Below are 23,580 nucleotides of genomic sequence, written 5' to 3' on the forward strand. Positions count from 1 at the left end.
ATGCTCAGAGCATTTTGCCTTCCAAGCAGCGGAATTGTATTGCTCTAAAAGTTAGAGCTGCATCTGATGTTACTAGTTGAAAATAAATAAAAAAATCACAGGAAGTACCCTCAAAGAGCAAAATTGTGCAGTAGCCAGTTCTTTCTGGGGGTGGGGGGTGAGGGGAAGAGGCTTTAGCATCTTAACTGAAAAATTACTGTAGTGACTAAAGATTTAGCTGCTGGATTAGCAAAAGCCTGTAGAAAGACCAGTAGTTTCTTAGTAAGTATTAAAGGGGATATTGCTAATTGAGATGTATTGGGAGCTGGTTATGCATGTTTGGAGAGATGTACTGAATTCCCAAAGATTCTGTTGGAGAACTGGTGCTCTAGAAGGAAGCTTAGGTTCAAAGAGACATCTCAGGAATCCAGTATTCAGAGGCTAGTAAGTTCATTGGAAAGTGCTCTCAAGTGAGGACTTTGTGTAAAATGTTTATTCACAGAATCACAGAATTGTTAGTGTTGGAAGGAACCTCTAGAGATTATCTATGTTGTTTATATCAGAAGTTCTTGAATGCTGAATGACTGACCTGAGTTTGGTTTAAATGACTTGAAAAGCATCTAACAGCAACTTTTTGACTAAGATAAAATATGCATTTCTCTGGCGAAGCCTTCAGCTCCCCTAAATGTATGCTGGGCTGCATCAAGAGAAGTGTGACCAACAGGTCGAAGGAAGTAGCAGCCTCCCAGTATCTGAAGGGGGACTACAAGGATGCTGAGGATGGCCTATTCATGAGGGACTGCAGTGACAGGCCAAGGGGTAACGGTTCAAACTTAAACAGGCTAAGTTTGGATATAAGGAAGAAGTTCTTTATTGTTAGTGGTGAGGCACTGGAATGGGTTGCCCAAGGAAGTTGTGAATGCTCCATCCCTGGTGGTGTTCAAGGCCAAGTTGGACGAAGCCTTGGGTGGCATGGTTTAGTGTGAGGTGTCCCTGCCCATGGCAGGGGGGTTGGAACTAGATGATCTTAAGGTCCTTTCCAACCCTAACTATTCTATGATTCTTAATATTCCTGCTTTGACCACAGAGTTAGAGCATTTCTGCTACTGACTACTTAGAGTTTGCAGTGGGAAGACAGTGACTTTATTTGACCTTTTTGAAGCTGCAGAACAGTTTAAAGAACTTCAGACTGTTCTTGTGTACCAGAAATGTGAGTTTTGTCCAATAGGGTGACACAGATTAATCCTTACAGTGTGGGGAGTTACCCTGTGTGTTGGTTGCATTTAACATTGACATACAGAGCAAAGGTACCATGTGATTTAATATACTTAAGACCTTGTTAACAGCATCTATCTGTTATCTGCCCAGATACATGGAATAAAACCCCTGGCTATTCTTAATAATATTTATTACTCAGATGTTCACTGATCAAAGCCAAATCTGTTGTGGAAGCAGGCTCATCAGACTCTTCAGGTTATGAATTGGTTTGGTCTGTTTCTGCTCTGTGAGTGATAGCATGTGTGTGGAACCCTGCTTCTTTGAGTAGCAAATGGGTTTAAATCCTCTGCATACACAGTGGCACAAAGACTTAATATGCTTGTCTACTCATACTGCTTTTTCGTGGGGTCTTTGTCAAACCCTGCGTGATAGCAGCCATAGGATAAAAGTTCCATGTTTTAGGTTGAGTGGAAGATGCTTTTGCTTTCTCACTGGAGTTCTTGCTCATGGTTTTAAATAGTTTCATGTCCTCTAACCACTGGTTTAAGCTGAGTCGGTTTGTAATTGTTAATTCTCATCACAGAAATCAAAGCTTCTTGGGCTGAATCTTACTATATTTCCTTATAAGTCTGTAGTTCATATTCCCTATTCAAAGGGACCTGAATATAAGGATTCTTCTCTGTGAAGCTGGTGGGGACGGAGGAGCCCGTGACTGAAATCATACATTGGTAATTTAGAGGCATTGTAGTATTGTTGTCATAGTAACAGTGGACTGGAGTGTGGGACAACAGGGCTTTTGTCTAAAGTCACTACAGAAAATGGTTTAGGATACTCTGCTGTGGCATGTGCAACTGCAGTGCTCCTTGGTGGACTTTGGTGGAAAGGCAGATGGGAAGTTGATCAATGCCTGTATGTAAAGGATACCTCTTCAGTATGTGACATCTATGTGCATCAGGTCTGCTAGTGTAGTGCTGTTCAAAGGAGCTATGGAAAAGGAGTTATGGAAAAAGCTACCAAAGTGAGAGTGTGGTTGATTGTTGTAAAGGTTCTGGGGGATCCTTTCTGCTGGCATTTTGCATCTGTGCACATGTTGCTTTGGTAGATGCTTTATGAAGAAAATCTCTGTGAGCATTGCCAGTTACCCGTGTGTGCCTGACAAAGGTCTTGGAGTGCCAGGAGCCTTAAATGAGTGGATCATTGATGCAAGGTGGGAGTGTCCTACCACAGTGTTTTGTGAGAGGACCAAGCATTGAACTGATTAATCCTGAGGTAAAATCCTCTTCATAAACAAAATTCGTAGTAAACTTTATAGCACTCTGTGCTTTGTACAGATTGATTGAAAATGAGCATTATTTCAGTTGAAAAAGGCTTGTCTTCAGGGTTATGCCAATAAAATGACTTACTGGTTTTGTATCCTGTACTAGTAGTGCTGAAGGCTTGTAAAACCTCTCTTGTTACTGTGTTACTTACGAGTCCTTAAGGCTGTCATTTATATTATGGTATTTATATTGCTAAAAGTTGATTGAAATTCAACTTCATGAAAATTGAGGATTGCCTTGTCTGGGTATTTATACACTGTATGTTTTGAAAGCCATCTGTCTTTCCGTTAGGTTTGAATTGTATTGACAGCTAATATGCTACAACCTGTCTGTGAGTTTCAACTTCTTCCCAATTCTATTTCTTCTTCCCTAAAATTCAGGTATCAAGTAAATTAGTCTTTTTGTCTTTTTTTGTCTGCTTGGCACAGGCGAATCTGTGAAGAATGAGAAGAGTCAGTATCTTATGATGTTTCTTTACAAGTGTTGATTAAATCACAATCTGGTTATTTGCAGCGAAGGAGGGTGTATGATAGTATGCAAAACACTGTTGGAAAGCTTGCTGTAGGATGTTTATGGGAAGTAATGTCTTCAAAAGTTCTGATGTTAACTATTAGCAAATTGAGAGGGAGGCAAAAAGGAAGTTACATATTATCCAGCATAGAGTAATGAACAGATACGGCTCCTGCAGACACTGAAACAGCTTTCAGATGTTCCATCCCAGTTTACAGTGGTTTTCTGAATATCTTGCAGACATACTCAATCTTGTGAGACTATGCTACTGATTACTGTAGCAATATTTGCTTTTAGCTTCTGAGAGGAGCCATATGGTCTTAATGCAGTTCATATGTGGTTTAAAATCAATCTCTAGATGTATGTGTAGCTGCTAAGGCATAAATGAATGGGGCCATTCTAGCAGAGTTCTCGGATGTTTTCTTAGTCTAATGGAAAACATTGATTAAAGTATTACTATGGCATATAAAGGTCTTGCTTGTAAAAAATGTGCATGCAATTAAATATTTGTTATATAGTGAGCAAAGGAAGGTGTCTATTTTTAATGTTCTCTTTCTGAAATGTAAAGGAAGTGCACAAATGAACTATGGGTGTCTGAAGTCTAAGGAAAATACTGTGCGCTTGCCTCTTGTTCTGTGTGGTCTTCAGTCTTTCATCAGCTAGGATTCATGGTGAAAGTAGTCTCCTGTGCCCCTCTAATTCATTGTTTTTCCATGTTTATACAGACGCACCATGATTCTTAGACAAAGCTAATCCTTTTTGGGAAAGGCTGAAGTGTCTTGTGTGAATCCTGCTGTGCATGCTGCTTCATGTTTTGCTGATGTCTTGTCCAGGCAAGCAGTACCGAGTAATTCCATAGTTAGGCACAGTGCTTTTGACCTACCTCTGGTACTGGATACTGAACTTACATGTCAAGGATTCAAGGGAACCAAGAGGAATTGGCTGCAGCAATTTTTTTTTATTGGGGTGATAAAAGGATGGCATAGGACACAGGTGTGACCCAGGAGAGGAACACACTCAGGCTGATCCAACATGTGCCCTTCTCTAGCATGAGACCCACAATAGTGATGGTATCTTGCCTGACAGTGAGATTTTTGCAGTGTAGAATGCTTGCTTGTCAAGGACCTAATGTTAAATAGGAGAAGACTTGCGCTGCTGCGTTTAAGGAGGGGATGGCAGTGTCTTCTGGCCAGCCTGTAGCTTTATCAACAATTTCATAGACTGATCAGCTTGGTTTCCTGTACTTCTTGTATTTCTCAAATACTTGGTAACTATGCTGTGGACTAAGGATGAGTTTACAAAATTGGCACAAGGTCCAAGTTTTATGTGAAATATGCACAAGTTATTTGGCTTGCTGGGGCTTCTTTAATCTTAACAGTTTAGCTCTTAATCACATACTTCCAGGATTTTTTCCCTGCAAAATTCAGTGGGAAGAAATGGGTAGCATAATGTGTTAGGTTTGCATGGCAGGGTTGGAGGGTTGGGACACAACACCTACAGAACGCCAGTCAGCAAAGGCAATAGCACCTCTATGATAATGTATTTGAGAGAAAAAAGTTACTGTGTGGGAGCAATTGCAGCTGGAGAGAAAGGTGAGAATATGTGAGAGAAACAGCCCTGCAGACACTGAGGTCAGTGCAGAAGGAGAAAAGGAGGTACTCCAGGCGTCAGATTAGAGATTCATCTGCAGACCATGGTGAGGCAGGCATTCGCCCTGCAGCCCATGGAGGTCCATGGTGGAGCAAGGGGATGCTGGAAGAAGGCTGTGACCCCATGGGAAGCCTGCTCTGGAGCAAGCTCCTGGCAGGATCTGTGCCTCCATAGAGAGAAGAGCCCACACTTGAGCACATTTGCTGGCAGGACTGGTGACCCATGGGGGACCCATGCTGGAGCAGTCTGTTCCTGAAGGACTGCAGCCATGGAAGGGACCCACGCTGGAGCATTTCATGAAGACTCACGTTGGAGAAGTTGGTGGAGGACTGTCTCCTGTGCGGGAGACCCCACGCTGAGGCAGGGTAAGAGTGTGAGGAGTCCTCCCACTGAAGAGGAGAGAGCAGCAGTGAGAACATAGGATGAACTGACTAAATCCCCCCATTCCCTGTCCCCCTGTGCTGCTGGTGGGGAGGAAGTAGAGCAAATGACAAGCCCAGGAAGAAGGGAGACGTGGGGGGACACCATGCATATGGAGGAGGAGATTGGACTTGGTCTTTCATTTCTCTTAACTCTCCTCAATTACTTTTCCTCTCAGGATGCTACTTGTTGACCTGATTTACTTGGGGGCTGCTTTTGCTTTTCAAGGACACTAAAAGCAGGGCCCTTAATCTGTCAAGTGGGATATCAGGTTTACAGCTGACATTTATTTGAATAAAATCTGAAGTAGGAAGGTGAATTCATTCAGAGAAAAGTGAAATTGGGACTGAGCAATGAAGAGCTGTCCTTAAAGTAGTTTTCAGCTTGGGATATAGATGAAAGCATAAATTGCTCAGACAGTAGGGCAGCAGTTAAGATTTCACAGTATCACAGTATCACAGTATGTTAGAGATTGGAAGGGACCTCAAAAGATCATCTAGTCCAATCCCCCTGCCGGAGCAGGAACACCTAGATAAGGTTACACAGGAATGTGTCCAGGCAGGTTTTGAATGTCTCCAGAGAAGGAGACTCCACAACCCCCCTGGGCAGCCTGTTCCAGTGTTCTGTCACCCTCACTGAGAAGAAGTTTCTTCTCAAGTTTAAGTGGAACCTCTTGTGTTCCAGTTTATACCCATTACCCCTTGTCCTATCATTGTTTGCCACTGAGAAGAGCCTGGCTCCATCCTCATGACACTCCCCCTTTATATATTTATATACACTAATAAGGTCCCCCCGCAGTCTCCTCTTCTCCAAACTATAGAGACCCAGCTCCCTCAGCCTTTCCTCATAAGGGAGATGCTCCACTCCCTTAATCATCTTAGTTGCCCTGCGCTGGACTCTCTCCAGCAGGTCCCTGTCCTTCTTGAACTGAGGGGCCCAGAACTGGACACAATATTCCAGATGCGGTCTCACCAGGGCAGAGTAGAGGGGAAGGAGGACCTCTCTCGACCTACTCACCACCCCCCTTCTAATACACCCCAGGATGCCATTGGCCTTCTTGGCCACAAGGGCACAGTGTTGGCTCATGGTCATCCTGCCATCCACTAGGACCCCCAGGTCCCTCTCCCCTACACTACTCTCTAACAGGTCGTTCCCCAGCCTATACTGGAACCTGGGGTTGTTCCTGCCCAGATGCGGGACTCTACACTTTCCCTTGTTATATTTCATCAAGTTTCTCCCTGCCCAACTCTCCAGCCTGTCCAGGTCCCGCTGGATGGCAGCACAGCCTTCTGGCGTGTCAGCCACTCCTCCCAGCTTAGTGTCATCAGCAAACTTGCTGACAGTACACTCAATTCCCTCATCTAAATCATTGATGAATATATTAAATAATACTGGTCCCAGTACTGACCCTTGAGGCACTCCACTAGATACAGGCCTCCAACTAGACTCCGCCCCATAGACTACAACTCTCTGGCTTCTGTCCTTCAGCCAGTTCGCAGTCCACCTCACTACCTGATCATCCAGGCCACACTTCCTCAGTTTAGCTATGAGGATGCTGTGGGAGACTGTGTCAAATGCTTTGCTGAAGTCAAGGTAGACCACATCCACCGCTCTGCCATCATCCATCCACAATGTTATTTCCTCATAAAAGGCTAGGAGGTTGGTCAAGCATGACTTCCCCTTGGTAAAGCCATGTTGACTGCCCCTCATAACCCTCTTATCCTTGACATGCCTTAAGATGGCATCAAGGATAAGGTGTTCCATCACTTTCCCAGGGATGGAGGTGAGGCTGACTGGTCTATAGTTACCCGGGTCCTCCTTCTTGCCCTTTTTGAAGACTGGAGTGACATTTGCTTTCCTCCAGTCCTCAGGCACCTGTCCCGTTTCCCAAGACTTGGTAAAGATGATGGAGAGTGGTCCAGCAATGACTTCCGCCAGTTCCCTCAGCACCCGGGGGTGCATCCCATCTGGACCCATGGATTTATGGATGTCCAGGTTGCTCAACTGGTCCCTAACCCATTCCTTGTCGACTAAGGCAAACCGCTCCAGTGACCTGACTTCATCTGAGGTCTCAGGAGTACAGGGCTCTTCAGGACTGCCTCCGGCAGAGTAGACAGAGACAAAGAAGGCATTCAATAACTCTGCCATCTCTGTATCTTTTGTCACCAGGGCACCCATCCCGTTCACCAGTGGGCCAACCTTGCCTCTGGTGTTAGTTTTATCAGCTATGTATTTGAAAAAGCTCTTTCTGCTGTCCTTGACCCCTCTCGCCAGATTTAATTCTAAGGAGGCCTTAGCCATCCTAGCTGCCTTCCTACATCCTCTAGCAGCAGCCTTATATTCCTCCCGAGTGGCCAGCCCCTCCTTCCGTGACCTGTAAACTCTCCTCTTCCACTTGAGCATACCCAGCAGTTCCTTATTTAGCCACGCAGGTCTCCTGGCCCTCTTCCTAGATTTCTAGGTGTTCAACAAAATAGCATACTAAAACAGTATCTGAAGGGGGCCTATAACGATGCTGGGGAAGGACTCTTCATTAGGAACTGTAGTGATAGGACAAGGGGGAATGGGTTAAAACTTAAACAGGGGAAGTTTAGATTGGATATAAGGAAGAAGTTCTTTACTGTGAGGGTGGTGAGGCAGTGGAATGGGTTGCCCAAGGAAGTTGTGAATGCTCCATCCCTGGCAGTGTTCAAGGCCAGATTGGACAGAGTCTTGAGTGACATGGTCTAGTGTGAGGTGTCCCTGCCCGTGGCAGGGGGGTTGGAACTAGATGATCTTAAGGTCCTTTCCAACCCTAACTATTCTGTGATTCTATGATTCTAAATGCTTAGAGAGCAAGCAGCTGCAAAATTGTCACTGGAAGGAAAAGGGGTGTGATTGTTGCATAGTAAGGCCTCCACCTGTACCATCTCCAAATGGGCTACTGTTGGTGTTTTGGGTTGTATTTTTGGGGTGTAGGGGTTTTTCTTAAAATAAAAAGCTCTTCTGGTTAAATGCTTTCTATTCCATTTTTCACACTAACAACATAATGTTCTAAATGACTACTTGAACACACTGAGGTGTGATTCTTAAGCCCCTGTGTGAAATGGATGCAAACCGAAACATGTAAGGTTCTCTCTGAACATCAGGAAACACTTTTTACTGTCGGAGTGACCACCACCAGCACAGATTGCCTGAGAGGTTGCTGACTTCCCTTCCTTGGAGGGATCTGGGGCCGCCTATAGCCATCTGGACACAGTCCTAGCCAGTAGCTATAAGCAGCCCTGCTTCAGCAGTGGGGGCTGTTCCAGATGATCTGCAGAGGTCCTTTTGACCTCAACCATTCTGTGGTTCATTGAGATTCTGTGAAAAGGAATGCATGTTCATGAATGCTAATAAATGGGATTAAATAAATTTTTAGTGTGCTATCCTTTATTGCTTGCTAGCTTAAAGATTTTGGTTTTGTTTTGTTCTTTTGTTTGTTTGTAACTTAGAAGCTTAAGTTCCCTATGGAAGCCCCAAAGCTTCCTCTACGCTATATAGCTTTTGGTGTGGATTTTGTGCTTGGAGGGAGTGTTCTGGACTGGCAGAGCCATCTCTTGCATGATGAAAAAGAAAAAAACCCAACAAAAAAGCTGCAGTCACACTAAAGTTTTGAGATTGCTGACTAAAGGATTGCATTCTGCATAACCTGTACGTACTTTTTTTCGTCACTGTTAGCTGAAATGGAAAATTTTAACTTGGAAAGTACTCCGTCGAAAAAAGGAAACAGGAATATTTACTTCATTAAGACCAGGCAAGATCAAGGTTTTGAATTGCTGTTCATGTAGGTAGAGCAATCTACCAACTCTGGCTCTTTCTCTGAGGGCAGAAGGATATCATCAGCCTGCTGTGTTGCCCACAGCCTCTGGAACTTTCTGCTTGTTCTCTCACCCCCTATGTGTATTTAATCACTGGTAGGCAGAACTTGGTGTACCAGAGAGCAATTGTGTTGTGCTTCCTACATATAGGAAACTAATCATAGTTAAGATGTACCTACTTATGGAGAAACAGTTGTGGGTAGTCACTGAAGGAGGAGGGAGCCTTTTTAAAAGGTATCTTCTCATCCTGCTGAAAGAGCTCTGACTGTCGCAATGATGCTTGTGGTTTTGGTTGTCTGGTTCATATCCTTTTCCCCTACTTTGATTAGATAAATCTGATCTCTGGAGCATCTAGTGAAAACTTAGTTCTAGAATGCATTGAAGTATTTTTTTAGTGTATTGGGAAATAAAGTTTATAGAATCTATGTATAAACCAGGAGTCAGGCTATCTTGCTAAGAAGTTGGAACTTTGGTGAGCAAAGTCTAGAAGTACTTTGGAGACGAACAATGGGGCTGAGACAAAAGTTGCTCTGAAAAATTAGAGCTTGCATGAAAATAGGATAAAGTCCTTTTAAAGTGATGCTTTGTAATATTATTTTTGTCTAATTCCTTCTCCCCTCAAGGCAAACAAACAAAAAAGTTGTTACTGGGAGTAGTAACAACCATAAGTAACAAGTAAGTTCATGCTGCTGCTTTGACTGTTTCTGTGTCTTTGGTGTCTTGAAGCCTGTTTGTGAGCATTGTTCATCTCTAAGCTGAAGCAAAGTCTGACCTCTAAGCGTTGTTTCCGTTTCTTGTTTTGCTGGGGCTCTGCTCAGTTTGATAGTTGCATCCTGTTACTGTAGGGGCTGGTACAGTTTCCATAGTGTATGGATGTGTGAGAACCTTCCTTTAAAAGAGCAGATCTGTGTCAAGAAAGTCAGATGTTTGATATGGCTGTCGTCTGTCCGTGATTAACCAAATGGTCATTTTGGTCGTTAAGCAAGAAATGCCTCTGCGAGGAGCTATATTCTAAGCTGTCTGCATAGAATGCTTGCTCTCCTAGCATGTATTGATGCGCCAGCAGTTGTTGTTATTGCTTATCTAATGACAAGGTAATGAAACATGCATGTAGGTGCTATGAGTTCATCTAGATTATGTCCCATTTGGCCAAACTAGAGGTAGCTTTCTTTTAGTTAGAAACAACCATTTAAGACAGTGAGTCCATGTAAATTTTAAAAGTTTATCTCCAGGAGCCAGGTTGCAGGATTACAGTCACAGAATGATTTGGGTTGGGAGGGACCTTTAAAGATCATCTAGTTCCAGCCCCTCTGCCATGGACAGGGACAGCTTTCACTAGACAAAGTTGCTGAAAGCCCTATGAGCACTTTCAGTGTTGGGCATGTACAGCTTCTCTGGACAACCTGTTCCAGCCTTACAGAAGTTGAGGTAGATGATATCTGTTTCTTTTCCTTTGGCTGATGCAATCATCAGTCATCGTAGAAGACTACCAAATTAGTTGGGCATGATTTGCCCTTGATGTCTCTAATCAGCTCCCTCTGTCTTCCATGTGTTTTGACATGTTTTCAAGAGGGTTTGTTCCATTATCTCATTGGGCACAGACATGAGGCTTACTGGTTGGTAGTTCCCAGGGTCCTCCTTTTTACCCTTTTTAGAAGTGGGCATGATGTTTCCCTTTTTCCAGTCAGTGGGAATTTGCCTGACTGCCATGACTTTTTGAATATGATTGAGAATGGTTTGGCAACTACTGCAGCTAATTCTCTTGGGACCTTGGGAAACATCTCACTGGGTCCTGTGGACTTCCGTATATTCAGGTTCCTGAGGTCATCTTGAACCTGATCTTCACTTAGCAATGAGAGTGACTTCATTTTGCATTCCTTGCCTTGAGGTTCAGAGGCTTGAGAGATGTGGGAAGAGGCAAAAGAATTGTTCAGTACCTCAGCCTTCTCCATATCAGTTGTCACTAGTTCTTATGTTTTATTTAGTCTTGCTTTTCTAGCTAATGTTTCTGTAGAAGCCCTTTGTATTGTTGGCAACCTGTACCAAATTCACCTCTAACTGTGCTTTAGCTTTCCTGATCCCATACCTACACATCCAGTATTCATCCCAGGATACATGTTCCTGGTTCCACTGCATGTGTGTTTTCTTCTTGCACTTTAGTTTGACCAGAAGGTCCTTAGTTAGCTATGTTTGTCTCCCGCATTTCTTACTGATTTCTTACACATGGGAATTGAGAGCTTTTGCACTCAAAGAAAAATGTCATTAGAGCACTGCCAGTTCTGTTCAGCTCCTTTGTCCCTGAAAGCAGTTTCCCAGGGGTTCCATCCGTTAATTCCTTAAGCAACTGAAAGTTTGCTCTCCTAAAATTCAGAGCCCTGACTGTTCTTCACCTGGCCCATATCCCTGAAGATTGTGAATTCCACGAGGGCATGACCACTGCAGCTCAGGCTGCCACCAGTCTTGACATCCTCAATTAGTTCATCTGTGTTGGTAGGCAGCAGGTCTATTAATGCTTCTCCTCTGGGTGTGCTGTCTGTCACCAGGATTAAGAAATTATCCCCGACACACTCCAGGAGTCTCCTGGACTGCTTACAGATTGCTGTGCTGCTTTTCCAGCAGATGTCACAGTGATTGGAGTCCCCCAGCAGGGTCAAAGCCTGTGAGCATGATGCCTCCTGTTGTTGAAGTAAGAACTCTTCGTCAACAAGCTCCCCTTGTTTGGGCAGCCTGTAGTAAACACCAACCGTGAGGTTTCCTTTGTTGGCTTTGCCCTAATTTTTACCCATAAACTCTCAACTTGTTCACTGCTGTTTTTCAAAGCAGCTTTGTGGAGTCAATCCATGTTTGGTTTTTCTACATGGAGGGAACCTGCCTGTTCTTCCTTCTTTGCCTGTCCCTTCTGAGCAGTTTCAAGCCATTGATTGCAGCACTCCAGTTGTGTGATCCTTCCCACCATTATTTCTGTGATAGTGATTAGACCATAGCTTTCTAGCTCCTGTGGCTTCTTTCCTTTTTGCTGCCCATGCTGCATACATTGGTATAGAGGCACTGACCTTTTCAGAGGAACATGCCGTAATTCCTTTGAGGCATTTTGCAGGTGATTCCCTCTTGGTTCCTAATACGTCTGCAGTCCCTGGCTTTTTGTTCAGAACTCCATCACCTTCCCCCGCTACTTATCTGCTGCTGTCTTCTGCTATTGAAACTTTTTGTTTCTGCCTATGCTGTTGGCGAGCGCTACTCTAATTGCCTTTACAATTTTTTGCTTCTGAATAGTGGGGACTTGTGTTGCTTTTGTAAGCTCCTCTTCATCTACTTCATACTACTGTGGTTGGCATATTTGTCTCTTGCTCTGTCTGGCCCCAACAAAGAACAAAACCAACATGCTGGTTCATTGGGAATAAAGCCATTGTCTGGGGTAATGGGAAGCTGAGATGCCCTGAAAAAGAGAAGCAGGGAAGACAAAATGATGAGAAGTGCATGCAGCCGATGCTGACCCACCAGGACTTTGGCTGGTAATGTTAGATATACCCTTAACTTGAACAGCAAAATGATCCTTTTCAGTTCTTGTCACCAGCATGAGCACCTCTACTGTCCTTTCTGGTGCCAACTGGAGCATGTTGTGTCATTGCATGATAAACTGGATTGGGCAATCGATCATTTTTCTCATCTGCTTTGTTGCCAGCATAACACTGGGGATGGTAATTCTGCCATCCTGGTCTAGGTGAAACTGTAGCCTGTGAGAGTGCTCTTTTGCATGCAGGCAGCTTTACAATTCTTTGCAGTCCTTCAAAGATAGGTGTTTGGATTTTTTTTAATTGGGATGGAGATATAAAGGCTGCACAGTCTTCTGCTCTCTGCCTCAAAGTGCTGTCCTCATCCTAATAGAGATGTTCCTTATTCCCCTGGAGGCTGGTGTTTGTACCTTCCCATCTCCCCTTAAAGTTAAGCACTGTTCTGCATGGCATCTTTGTCCGAGGGGTGTTGAGACTAGCTGGACAGAATTTCTCAGCTTAGTGAGGTCCTCCTTAGCCTTTGCCTCAGAAAAAAGCAGCTCTGAGCCTGAAAGATCCACGTCAGTCTGCCATCTGAGCAATAAAACCCTACAAAGCAGCTGTGGTAATGCAGGTCTTTGAAGTCTTCAGCGATTAACTGTTTGGAGACACCTTTGTTGCTGGAGATCCAGCGTTCTGCAACTTTTCCTTACTTGTCCAACTTGTACCCATGGGGACTTCTACTGTATTCTCCCAAAATTTCCTTAGGGATTTAATTGCTAGCCTTGCTTTTATTCATTCTTTTTGCTTTTTTTGTGTTTGCCTGTTTCCTACCAAATGCAGGCCTATCCTGAACTGCCACCTGGTTATCATCTCTTCTTACTAAAAGCCACCTGTGGTGCTCCTAGGTACATCTAATTATCACCTCTGCCCTGACTCTGAACTAAATCCATCAGTGTGCTTAGCCTCCCTGCTTCATAGTCTTCTCTTCATTCAGCTTTGGCTCACTATAGAGGGACAGCCAGGAGCAGAGGGCCTCTCTTTTCTTCCAGCTCCTCTTGGCTGAGCTAGCAGTGATGTTTGAGGCCATGGATGTTATCAGGTCAAGTAGTGACACTCAAACTTTTAGAGCTGTGTGCAGCCTCTGAAGTGATACTGCCTCTCACATTTTCACCTTGTAATTCCGATGACAGATGAATATAGTCTTTTTCTTAACCATGCAGCCAAGACTGGGATTGCTCAGGGAGGTAATCAGTGATACAGTTGTTAATATTGTTAGCTGTGTGTCATATATTCAACTTTATGTTGTTAAGAGTATGGTGCTACAACTTTTGTTATATGAAGTCATTTAGTAAAAAGGCTTATGTGTCTGGTAACTTGCCAAAATGGGGTTATTTGATCTGAATCACAGAAGCATAATTTCTAGGCAAGAAGTTGTTGTCCTTGTAACATGAGAAAAGCTTCAAAACCTCAGTGGTTTGATTTACATGTAGAACTAGTTAGGGGAGAAGATGCCTTTTAGCATTGGCTGAAAAGAATTGAATAGTTTGGATTCCAGTGTATTGTCTACATGTTTTCAGAATATGGAAGTAAATGAGCACATTATGTTTCTTGTCAAGTATAATGTTGAAACATGTCGTGCATGTGACTAGTACTGAGGTATGTGTGTTCTTGGGACCTAAGGTTGCTGAGAGAGTGACCAGCTTTAAAGGTATCATTTAGAGAAATGGAAGATAGTGCCTATATTGTAAGTCAAAAGGAGGGCTTTTTCTTAGGCTGTTTGCTCTGTAACTTGGTACTTTGTGAGTAAGTAGATAAAGCTACATGGTTTGGAAAGGACCTTTGGAGATCATCTGCGGGAGGAGAAGTTGAAAAGTGAGAAGAAAAGGTATATACTAAAGCTAGGATACGCTGGAAGGGACCACAAGTGCAAGACAGTGGGACACAGTGATGAGAGAGCTCTGAGGAACTCTGGAAAAGTAATTAAAAGCAATAGGCAGATTTAAATACAGATACTTCTGGATGGTTTGCCTGTTAATCTTGCTGCTTTTTGCTCAACAGTCAAAGGTTTGGATGTGTCCTTTTTTGTACTTATATGCGTCCAATTTGAAACCAAATGTGAACTTTCCATCAGCATTCCTGTAAGTATACTCAGAAGCTTGTGGATACCGGGCCTAGACAAACTGTAACAGAAGTATTCTGATCTTTGGTGCCTAATATTGGAACAATTGAACTGATTTTTATTCCCACCTTTTTCCCATTGTATTTTTCTTTCAATCAAAAATGTTTTGCTTTGGTGCACTTCTAACTGGAGCAGTGTGAAGGAGGAAGGGCTGAGTACTTGGGTGATGGTCTGTGTGTAGACAAACTCCCATTATTTTTTTTTCTTCTAATCAAACTTATTTCTCCCTTGTTGCTGTGTAGCTACCAGAGAAGGTTTTGCCATACCTTGCTGGTGAAAATGTGAAGGTTGAAACTGCTAAAAGTAAAAATGTTTGTTCTTGGTGGGTTTATAATTTGACAGCCAGAAGAGTGTTGGTTAGCTTCACAGTTCAAAATACCTATGCCAGGAGGCTGTGGGCCAAGTGTTTAATTTTAGGATTCCTCCTGCCATAGCAAGTTGGCAAGGATGTGAAGGGGTTTGCGGTTGTATGTCATGCTCTGTGCAATACTGTAACTTTAATTTGGTGGGAAGAATGTGGCCTTTCTTATCTCCAGTACTGATCTGGTATAATAGCAGTGTAATTAAATAAAGCATTTCAGATGGTATGTGAAGATCAGAAAGTGATGCATTGTGGCAGTTGCAGTGAGAGTAAAAATAAAACTCCATAGCAGTTCATGTTTGTTCTATAGTTAAGCTTACAGGACTTTGATGTTAATATACAATATGAAGAGTCAATTAAAAGAAGAGCTTCTTTATACTCTTTGTACAGTGTAGTCTGTAGGAAAGGCAAGGATAGCCAGATAGATAATGGTATTGCTAGATTAAGGGCTTTGCCTGTAGTACAGAAAAATAATAAACCTCAATGTCCCCACTATCCAGAGAAAATAAACCAGCATATCAAAATGTGCTAATTAACTTCGTTCCAGGAGTGAGTTTGTATGCATACACCATCCTTATGCTTGCTGGTTAACAGCAGTTTCTTGACAGAAGCTATTGCCACATTTCCTGTCCAGGCTACTCAGAAACCATTCTCTAAAACCGGTGTGCAGTGTTTGAAATCCAGAATAGCTATAGTTAGCTACAATGGCTTGTTCTGTTGTGTTTCATTATAAAGAGAATGTTTTTCTCAAACAGGAGATCGGTCTTGACATTTTTACACATTCCTGGTGCATTGAAAAGGAAATTAAGACACATGCGTTGTATCTAAATCTCAAATACCCTGTGGTTAGAAGAGACTTTGTGTTAGGCTAAAGTGTTCAAGGTTTTGAACAAGCAGGAGAACATTCAATTATAAGCTACCTGTGGTTTGCGGGGCATAAAAGTACAGCTGCGTTACACGGCTAGGCTAAACATCAAATGCTGGATATCTTCTTTTAATTCATGTTGATGGCAACATTGCTCACATGGAGAGCTTTTTGTGAGATTATGTACTAACAAAGTATGGAGAGGATAGAATGAAATAGTCAGTAGAAAAGATGAAAGAATAAGACTTCTGTTGTGACCTGAATTTGTTTCCTTTATTTATCTGCATCCTAATACAGTCTTTATTTATATGATAAGGTGTTGGGTTTTTTTTCTCCCAAGAGGCTACTGCATTCAATTCACAGGGTACGTCTGTCTCTAGGACTGAACAAGGGAGCTATTTGCAGGACCGTACCCTTGGCTGTTGGAGAGGCTGGAAAGATTATGGTGGGTGGCATGTGTGATTGCAGATGCAAGAAGGATAAGTCTCATGGTTACAGCAATTGAATTCTGACCAGTTCTTCTTCTGAACCTCATTTGTCCACTTCAAGTGCATGTTCCACAGGCAATCACAAATTCAGGGTTTTTGCAGGCAACCAGCTTAAGCACTGATATAAGTTTCTAGTGTATTTCTCTAAGTCTTTAAAATACGATTTCCATGCCAGGTTTTTTAGTGTATGTTGCAAGTCATACCAAAACCCTTCTTGGTTCATTAACATGATTGAACAGGTCAGATAAACTGCATAATCATCTTAACCATACCAGCCCAGTTCATCCTTAGGAGAGGAGCTGAAAGCAGTATTGTGGTGTCATCTTCTCTGTGTGCCAGCAGATGTAGCCAGGAAGCGTTCTTGCTTGGGTTTGCACAGGACTGCAGTATTAAGAGACTTGAAAATCTGTGCTTCTGTTTTAATGTTGGGCTCGGGCAGTTGCAGATCCCTTGGACATCTCTATGCCTGTTACTTCTCATTTTTCAGAGGCTTTCTTGTAACATAACCTACCTCAGCTTGGCTTCATGTGCTAGTCCAAACCTCCAAACTCTAGTCAAATCCCAGTCATTCCTCTCTCCTGGTCTTTTTTCCTGGACTTGTTATCTGAGCTATTATCTCTTCCCTGCTGCATCTTGTTCAGTTTTCTCCTCGAGCTCATTGTCTCAGGCTTTTCGCCATGTGAATCCTTCATTGTCTTCTTATCCAGTGCATACTGGATATCCACTGCATACAGCACTTTGTACTGCCTGCTTTCTCTTGATAGACACTTACTTGCTGGTTCCCTCACTTAGAGTCTTACTTTTACTCTGATTGCCTTTGGGACAAATGGCTTCCCACTCCCCTGGAGTATAAACTTACTAGCAGGGTGCTAGAGAATAAAAAGAGGGCATAGCGAGTGTGTCTCTCCTTCCAGACTTACTTTCTGTACTACCTACTGTGTTTAAAAAACAGTCTGCAAAAAGTCCTGTTCACTTCCCGCTGGAGGGCACCTGACTGGCTTGTGAGGCTGGCTCAGAGTCAAACCTATCCCTGAGTAAGATCTCTAAGGGGGTGGTAGCATGTATGGCACAGATGGCATCTTCAGAAGCATGGGTGCCAGGTCTTAACAAGTTTCTGTGAGCACGTGCTAGCTGGTTTTATTCTATTTTCTTTTTCAATGTTGTTCTCTTGATTTTGACATGGGGGGAACACTACCAAAGAAGAAACCTCCTAGGAGAAGCCCAATCTGCCTACTTGAATCCCCTTTCAAAAACACGGGAAGATTGCACCTTCTTGGCAAAGCACAAAATAAGTGAATTTGCTTCACTAAAGCACCAGACTTCTGTAAAAATTCAGCTTAGGGCAAGCATGTAACATAGTGCCCTGCAAGTTAAAATATATGAAACCGTTAAAAGCATTTAAAGTCAGAATTGTAAAATAAAAGAGGTTTGAGTAAATTACCAGTTAAAAATTTAATTTAGGAAAAAAAATTATTTTTGAAAAGCCTTTTGCTGGTTAAAGTGATATGTGTAATGTAATATTGGTAATTACTTTTGTTTTGGATTGGATAAAGTTATTGTTCCCTGGAGAATCCTGTCTTTCAAGTGGTTTTACACCCTTAGTTACAAAAAGTGTTGGCGAATATATTTGTCCATCTGTATCTCAACAGATGTGGTCATATGAGCATAAACATCTGCTGGTTTTTTTCTCCTTGACATTGAGTCTCTGCACCTCTGTACACTGTCCTGTTACTCATACTTGTGCAAATTGTTATTGCTCTGAATTTGTAATATGTTGTGCTTATTTTGCACAACACTGGGGAAATGGAGGTCTTTTCGTCAGACCTCTGATGTTGCTGTGGGCTTTGTTGTCCAATTCTGTAGAAAATGTCTTGATCTTGAGGAGGGGGAGCAGTTTGGTTTGCATTGCTGTTAGGTTGTTTCTTGTCAAAAGCATTTACAGGTGAAATAGTGTTTTCCTTTTTTAATGAGCTTTTCTGGATGGTAATTTGCTGTATCAATGCCTTCCTAGCCATATGGTTGCATATTGCATGCTAAGTATTTTTATGTACTTGAGTTTTTATGTGTTAATAAGCTTAGCAGGGAAAAGAAATACTGGTCAGAATAATAGCCTCTGAATATCCAGACTGCAGGGTACTAGGCTACACATCTTTACCCTATTTGTTACACTTCTTAAAGGCAAGCTGGAATGCTGTGGTTAAGATTTTGTATGTGAGTGATGAGCCACTGAAAGGCTGGCGTGTTACTGATTTACAGAGGCGGGGTGACTTGGGATATTCGGCACAAAAAGGAACAGGAGTGGTAACAAGCAGCAGTAGTGGTAGTAAAGGCAGGAGCAGGTTACACAGCAGACTTCCCAGTGGGAGTCAGTGAATGCACAGCTTCCCAGAAAGCTGTCAGGAGGAACCCAAAACTGAGTACTGCAAGAGATTCAGGGTTCATGTTTATCATGCAAAGTCATGTGATCTTACTATACCTTAACTTGCCAACTTAGCCTTTGCTAAGATCCTTTGCTGCAGTGCTTAACGAAAAAGGGAAAGAAAAAAAGAGAGAGGGGGGAAAAAAAAAAAAGGGAAGGAAAACATAAAGAAAATTGTGCAATGTGTGTTTATGCCTACATCATGCCGAGGAGACACTTAACAGTAAATAATCTGTGCATACCTGAGGTAAGATACTGTTTCTGCTTTCCCTGCACAGTGCTGCTGCAGCACGGAGCTGATCCAAATATTCGGAACACCGATGGGAAATCTGCGCTGGATCTGGCAGACCCTTCAGCAAAAGCTGTACTCACGGGTAAGACGCATACATCTCTCAGCAATGTTACCTGTACTTCGTTTTGTGTGTTGTATGAGTTCAGCATCGTAAAAGCCTTCTGGATTTTCTGTGGTGTAAGAGCATTTTAAAACTGTCTTTTAGCAGATTTCATATTGATGTAAACTGCCGTTAATGTGCTGTGCTGCTGTAGGTTTGCTTATTCTACTTATGCTAATGGTGTATTTTTCTGTTATAATGTCATTCAGTATTCACTTTGTTTCTGTGGGGTGTTTTCTTCCTAATTTTGCGCAACAGACGTATTGAATAGGAGCCCCCAACCCCTGTGAAAAAAAGGGGATAAAAATCAGGTCAATTGTTTTAAGACCTTCACTGTTAAGCAAGCAAGGACGTTTGTGTAACTGTAAAAGTACCTGTGATCTGAAAGACAACCTGCTACCAGTTACAGAGATCAATATTTTGCTGCATATTCACATGCTACCCTTTCCTTCCTCTTCCCAATTAGTTATTTTAGGTAGAATTCTCTCACCCACCATTTTTTTCATTTTTAGGGGTTATTAGCTGCCAAAAAACGTTTCATGGAAATATTTTACAGATACAACTTTATTTTTACACAGCTTTGGTTTTTTAATAAATTAACTGTTGTAGCATACCAGTAAGCATTAAAAGCATAATATAGTAGCCTGTCAGATCTGTATCAAGTAATACATAGTCCTCTGTGCTGATTTTGACATCTAGGAAAGAATGTTTAGAACAAAGTATTCTTGTATTTTAAAATGCATACAATTAGATTTATAGAAAGGGTTCAGCAGCTGAGTTTCATTTGAAGAAATAGCTATTTTTCTTTTTGCCTTTATTTCCCCCATTCTCCCTCTCTTTTTATTGATGGCTTAATTTATAGGTTATGTGCTATGCAACACCCATATTCTTTCTTCAGACAATGTTAAGAGTACACCAGCTCCCTCGACTTTGTCAGGAAAATTTCCTTATCTTCTCTTCTGTGCGCTGACTGTTATACATAATTTTCTACAGCTCTGCAGTGATCCAAGAGTGCCTTTGGAACAGAGCACTTAAATACATATGATTTAGTTTAATTACTCAGTGTCAAATTTAAACACGTTCCTACAGTGTTAACACTAATGTTAGCTGTGCTAAGCAGTTTAATCTGACTTCTGGCTGCTAATGGGTACAATTGTACAGATGCTGAGGATGGAAAGAGCACCAGGGAGTCAAGGTACCTCAAAGGTGTTAATAACTATTTGGCATTTAGTTGTGGGGAACTTGGTATACATTTAGGGGTTGTATGCTTTGAGCTGCTCTTCAGGCTATGCTCAAAGGTCAAATTCAGAGGATAGTAGAAGACTTTAGTTCTGTGATAGTGATTTCACCATGGCTCCACCGAGTTCTCTGGGTACTAGATCACCACCTTGTGCTTTAGGCAATAGGGAGGGCAATGTGTCACAGCCAGCAAATGGAGATGGATTAGAAGCAGCCCTCTTGAGAGTGTCCTGTCAAGTGCAGCAAGTGCCCTATGTCTCTGACCTCACCCCTCATGCCTCACGTGAGCATACAGTGACTGCAAGCTTCTGCAGCCAGTGGATGTTACCAGGTTGTACATATAAACACACAAGCACACAGCCACTTTTGCTGCTATTTGGGTGTTTTATTGTTCATGAAAAGATGTAATTTTTGTATGTTTTCATTCTTCCTAGCAAGAAAATCGGCTTTGGTTTTATCAGCTTTGTCCTCAAGGTGGCTCTTGGCTACACTGAGCTTTCTCTGTGCTGTGCACCTGAGCTCCAAGCTGTGTAAACAGGGTTTGAATCAGGCTGTAGCTGCCGTATGATGCACAATAACTGAAAAAGCTGACACTGAATGCCATTTAAATGGAAGCTTTCTATTAAGAGCTAAATTTTTCTGGATGCTACCCTGCTTTCTAGTATCTATGTTAGGCTGCTACTTTCACATTAATTTTCCATATGTTGTTACCTTCAAGTCTTGCTTCATTCCTCTGGAGGAAGGGGGCTTAAGGGATTTCTTAGTATCTATCTGGCTTTGAATAATCTTTAGCTACAGCAATGCTTTGCTATTAGGTGCATCGAAACTTAAAGGTATTACTGGATTAAGGATGAGTGGGATGTATTAACTTACTTTACAGTATTTAATGTTGAATGGTGGGATTTTAGAAATGCTGATATTGAGAGCTTTTAAAAGTGGAGTGATCCTCAAAGCACAATCTGTAATTGTTACTGTGTTTGCATCATTAAATGGCATGTTTGTCAAGGCTTTTCTCATGATGTTATTTTGGCTTCCTTTTTCTGTCAGTGTCTATGACCATAATAGACTTTTCCATGTTGCTACTGTATTGATTGTTGGAGAACAAGGTTCCTCTTACTACTTTTTTTACCAATTATTTGCATAAGTTCACGCGTTGATGTTAATCACTTTGAAAATGAACTGTGATTATAGTCTCTCTTTGACCTCCATCTTAGCAAAAGTGAACAGAAGACTTGTTGGTAATTGATTAAACCTTTTCAGTTTGATGAAGAATTTGGTACGTGTTTTAAAAGGGACATTCGTGCTGCATAAAAAGCTTTTCTGGATGCTGAATCCACAATGATTTGTTCTTTTCTGTCTCCCAATCCAGAATAATGTATAGTATCTTTTTCACCTGAATTACAGAGAGGATATATAATGCAGTAGTTTCTGGGATGACTTCCAGCCATTTCCTTACAGTGTTCTCTTAAAATGTGCATTTTATAAAGGATACCTAATGCAAATCAAAGGCTAATATTTTGATGGAAACAGACTTTGAAAATTTCTTTGTAGATTAAAGTCAATTTTATAGAAATTAAACAACCAGTTCCAGATTCTTTAAAAAAAAATAATAAATTGAAAGTTCTATAATTGGGGAATCTGCTTTTTCCTGCTTAAACAGGAAAGCAGGCTTTGGATTTTTTTTTTGACCCATCTTCTTCAGGATAAGCAGCATTTGTGTGAGCCAAGCCCTTCAGGATGGAAGAGGTGAATATTTTTTGTTTCTTCTTCCTTAGCATCTCTTGCTGTTTCTGAATGAGGTTATCAGGAGACAATTGTAACCCCTCTTTCTCTAGGCTGAAGTGGTAGTACAGATTCCAAAAACATAACACATCTAAAAACCAAAGCTGTTACATCAGATTAATATCCTGGTCAATTTTATTTTAGCTTAATTGCCTCTGGGTGTGTGGTTTCTGAGATTGGGACTCATCTTTGTTGCCATACATAGCACTGTGGGACTCCCATCCAGAACAGGGCCTTTGGGAGCTTTTGCGCTACAAGTCATATCAGTCTTCATTATTCTCTTACCCTGCTTATTGCCTCTTTAAACATTGATATCCTTTTATATCTTTCCTGTGCAGTACATAGAGAGCCAACAATATTGTTAATGATTTATATGAATGATTTATTTAATTTTTCACACAGTGGTGCTTTTTTGCCACTTCCCCATATTATCTGCTGTTTCAAAATGCTTTCTCTACATGAATGGTGTTCTTTGTACTTGAGAGGTTTTCAAAGCTGTTAGCAGGAGCTGAAGGCACTTTGGATAATATGTTCTTGACTCCTCCATGCCCCTGTTTTGCAAGGTTGGTTTCAAGGGTTACAAAAAAGTTTTGGAACTGCTGCATCTCCAGATTGAAGGTGATTTCTTGGGTATGAAATAATGTCTTGTTTGTTAATAGAATGAATTTTCAAAATTAAACAAGACTGATCTCCCTACTTACCATGGAAATTATGTCCTTAACAAAGTGCTTAGGTCTGTTGAGCATTTCTCACTTCTGTTTTTTGGATGTGAAGGACAGCTTCACATGTGTGAGGGTACAGCTGGGTTCAGGTTACTAGAGGTGTTAATGAGGATTCAGGTTTTCATCTATTTGTCATGTCAACTTTTTAATTTGTGGGGAGCATTAATAATTGTGGGCAATCTATTTATTGCATTTATTTATAATACATATTTGCACATATATAAATGTATATAATGTATAAATATATAAAATAATATATCAACATATATTTGCAGATATAAATATAAATTATGTATATAAAAATAATGCAAAAATTCAATATATTTGTACAAATTTTTTAAAGTGAATTGCCATCTAGGCAGAACTTGCCTGCAGGGAGGGGAAAAATATGATATTTCACTTCAGAAAGCTTACTGAAGGTTAGACAAAATGGATCGTAGGTACAACTCATCCATTTTAAAATTAGAAAGAAGATAAGAAACTATTTTAGTTTGTATTCATTTTATTTTTGTTGTGGTACCTTTATAGCTTGACAATCTCAAATCCCAAACTCTTTCCTTCTGGGTTGGTGCTATTTTCTTTCAGATACTCTTAAGATTTTAAAGGTATTCTGGGTAGACACAGGCACTTCACTTTGGAAGGTGCCAGCCTCCTTTCCCTTTCCTTTTATTGATCTAATTCTTACATAGTGTACTCATCAGTAC

The 23,580-nt window shown here is 41.6% G+C and overlaps 1 protein-coding gene across 5 annotated transcripts in view; it reads left to right on the forward strand.

Moving 5' to 3' along the window:
* The window catches only part of TNKS (tankyrase), a 138,311-nt gene that overhangs the window by 16,386 nt on the left and 98,345 nt on the right, over nucleotides 1–23,580 (forward strand). For all 5 annotated transcript variants that reach the window (XR_013957750.1, XR_013957751.1, XM_080626479.1 and 2 more), the window contains exon 3: nucleotides 19,020–19,115. Coding sequence is in view for 3 of the 5 variants with exons in the window: in XM_080626479.1 (XP_080482605.1) it covers nucleotides 19,020–19,115 (96 nt within the window). In the remaining 2 variants the exon portion in view is untranslated. The remainder of the gene's footprint in view (nucleotides 1–19,019; nucleotides 19,116–23,580) is intronic.

This window comes from Psittacula echo (assembly GCF_963264785.1).
Source record: "Psittacula echo genome assembly, chromosome: 1".
In the NCBI taxonomy this organism is placed as follows: domain Eukaryota; kingdom Metazoa; phylum Chordata; class Aves; order Psittaciformes; family Psittacidae; genus Psittacula; species Psittacula echo.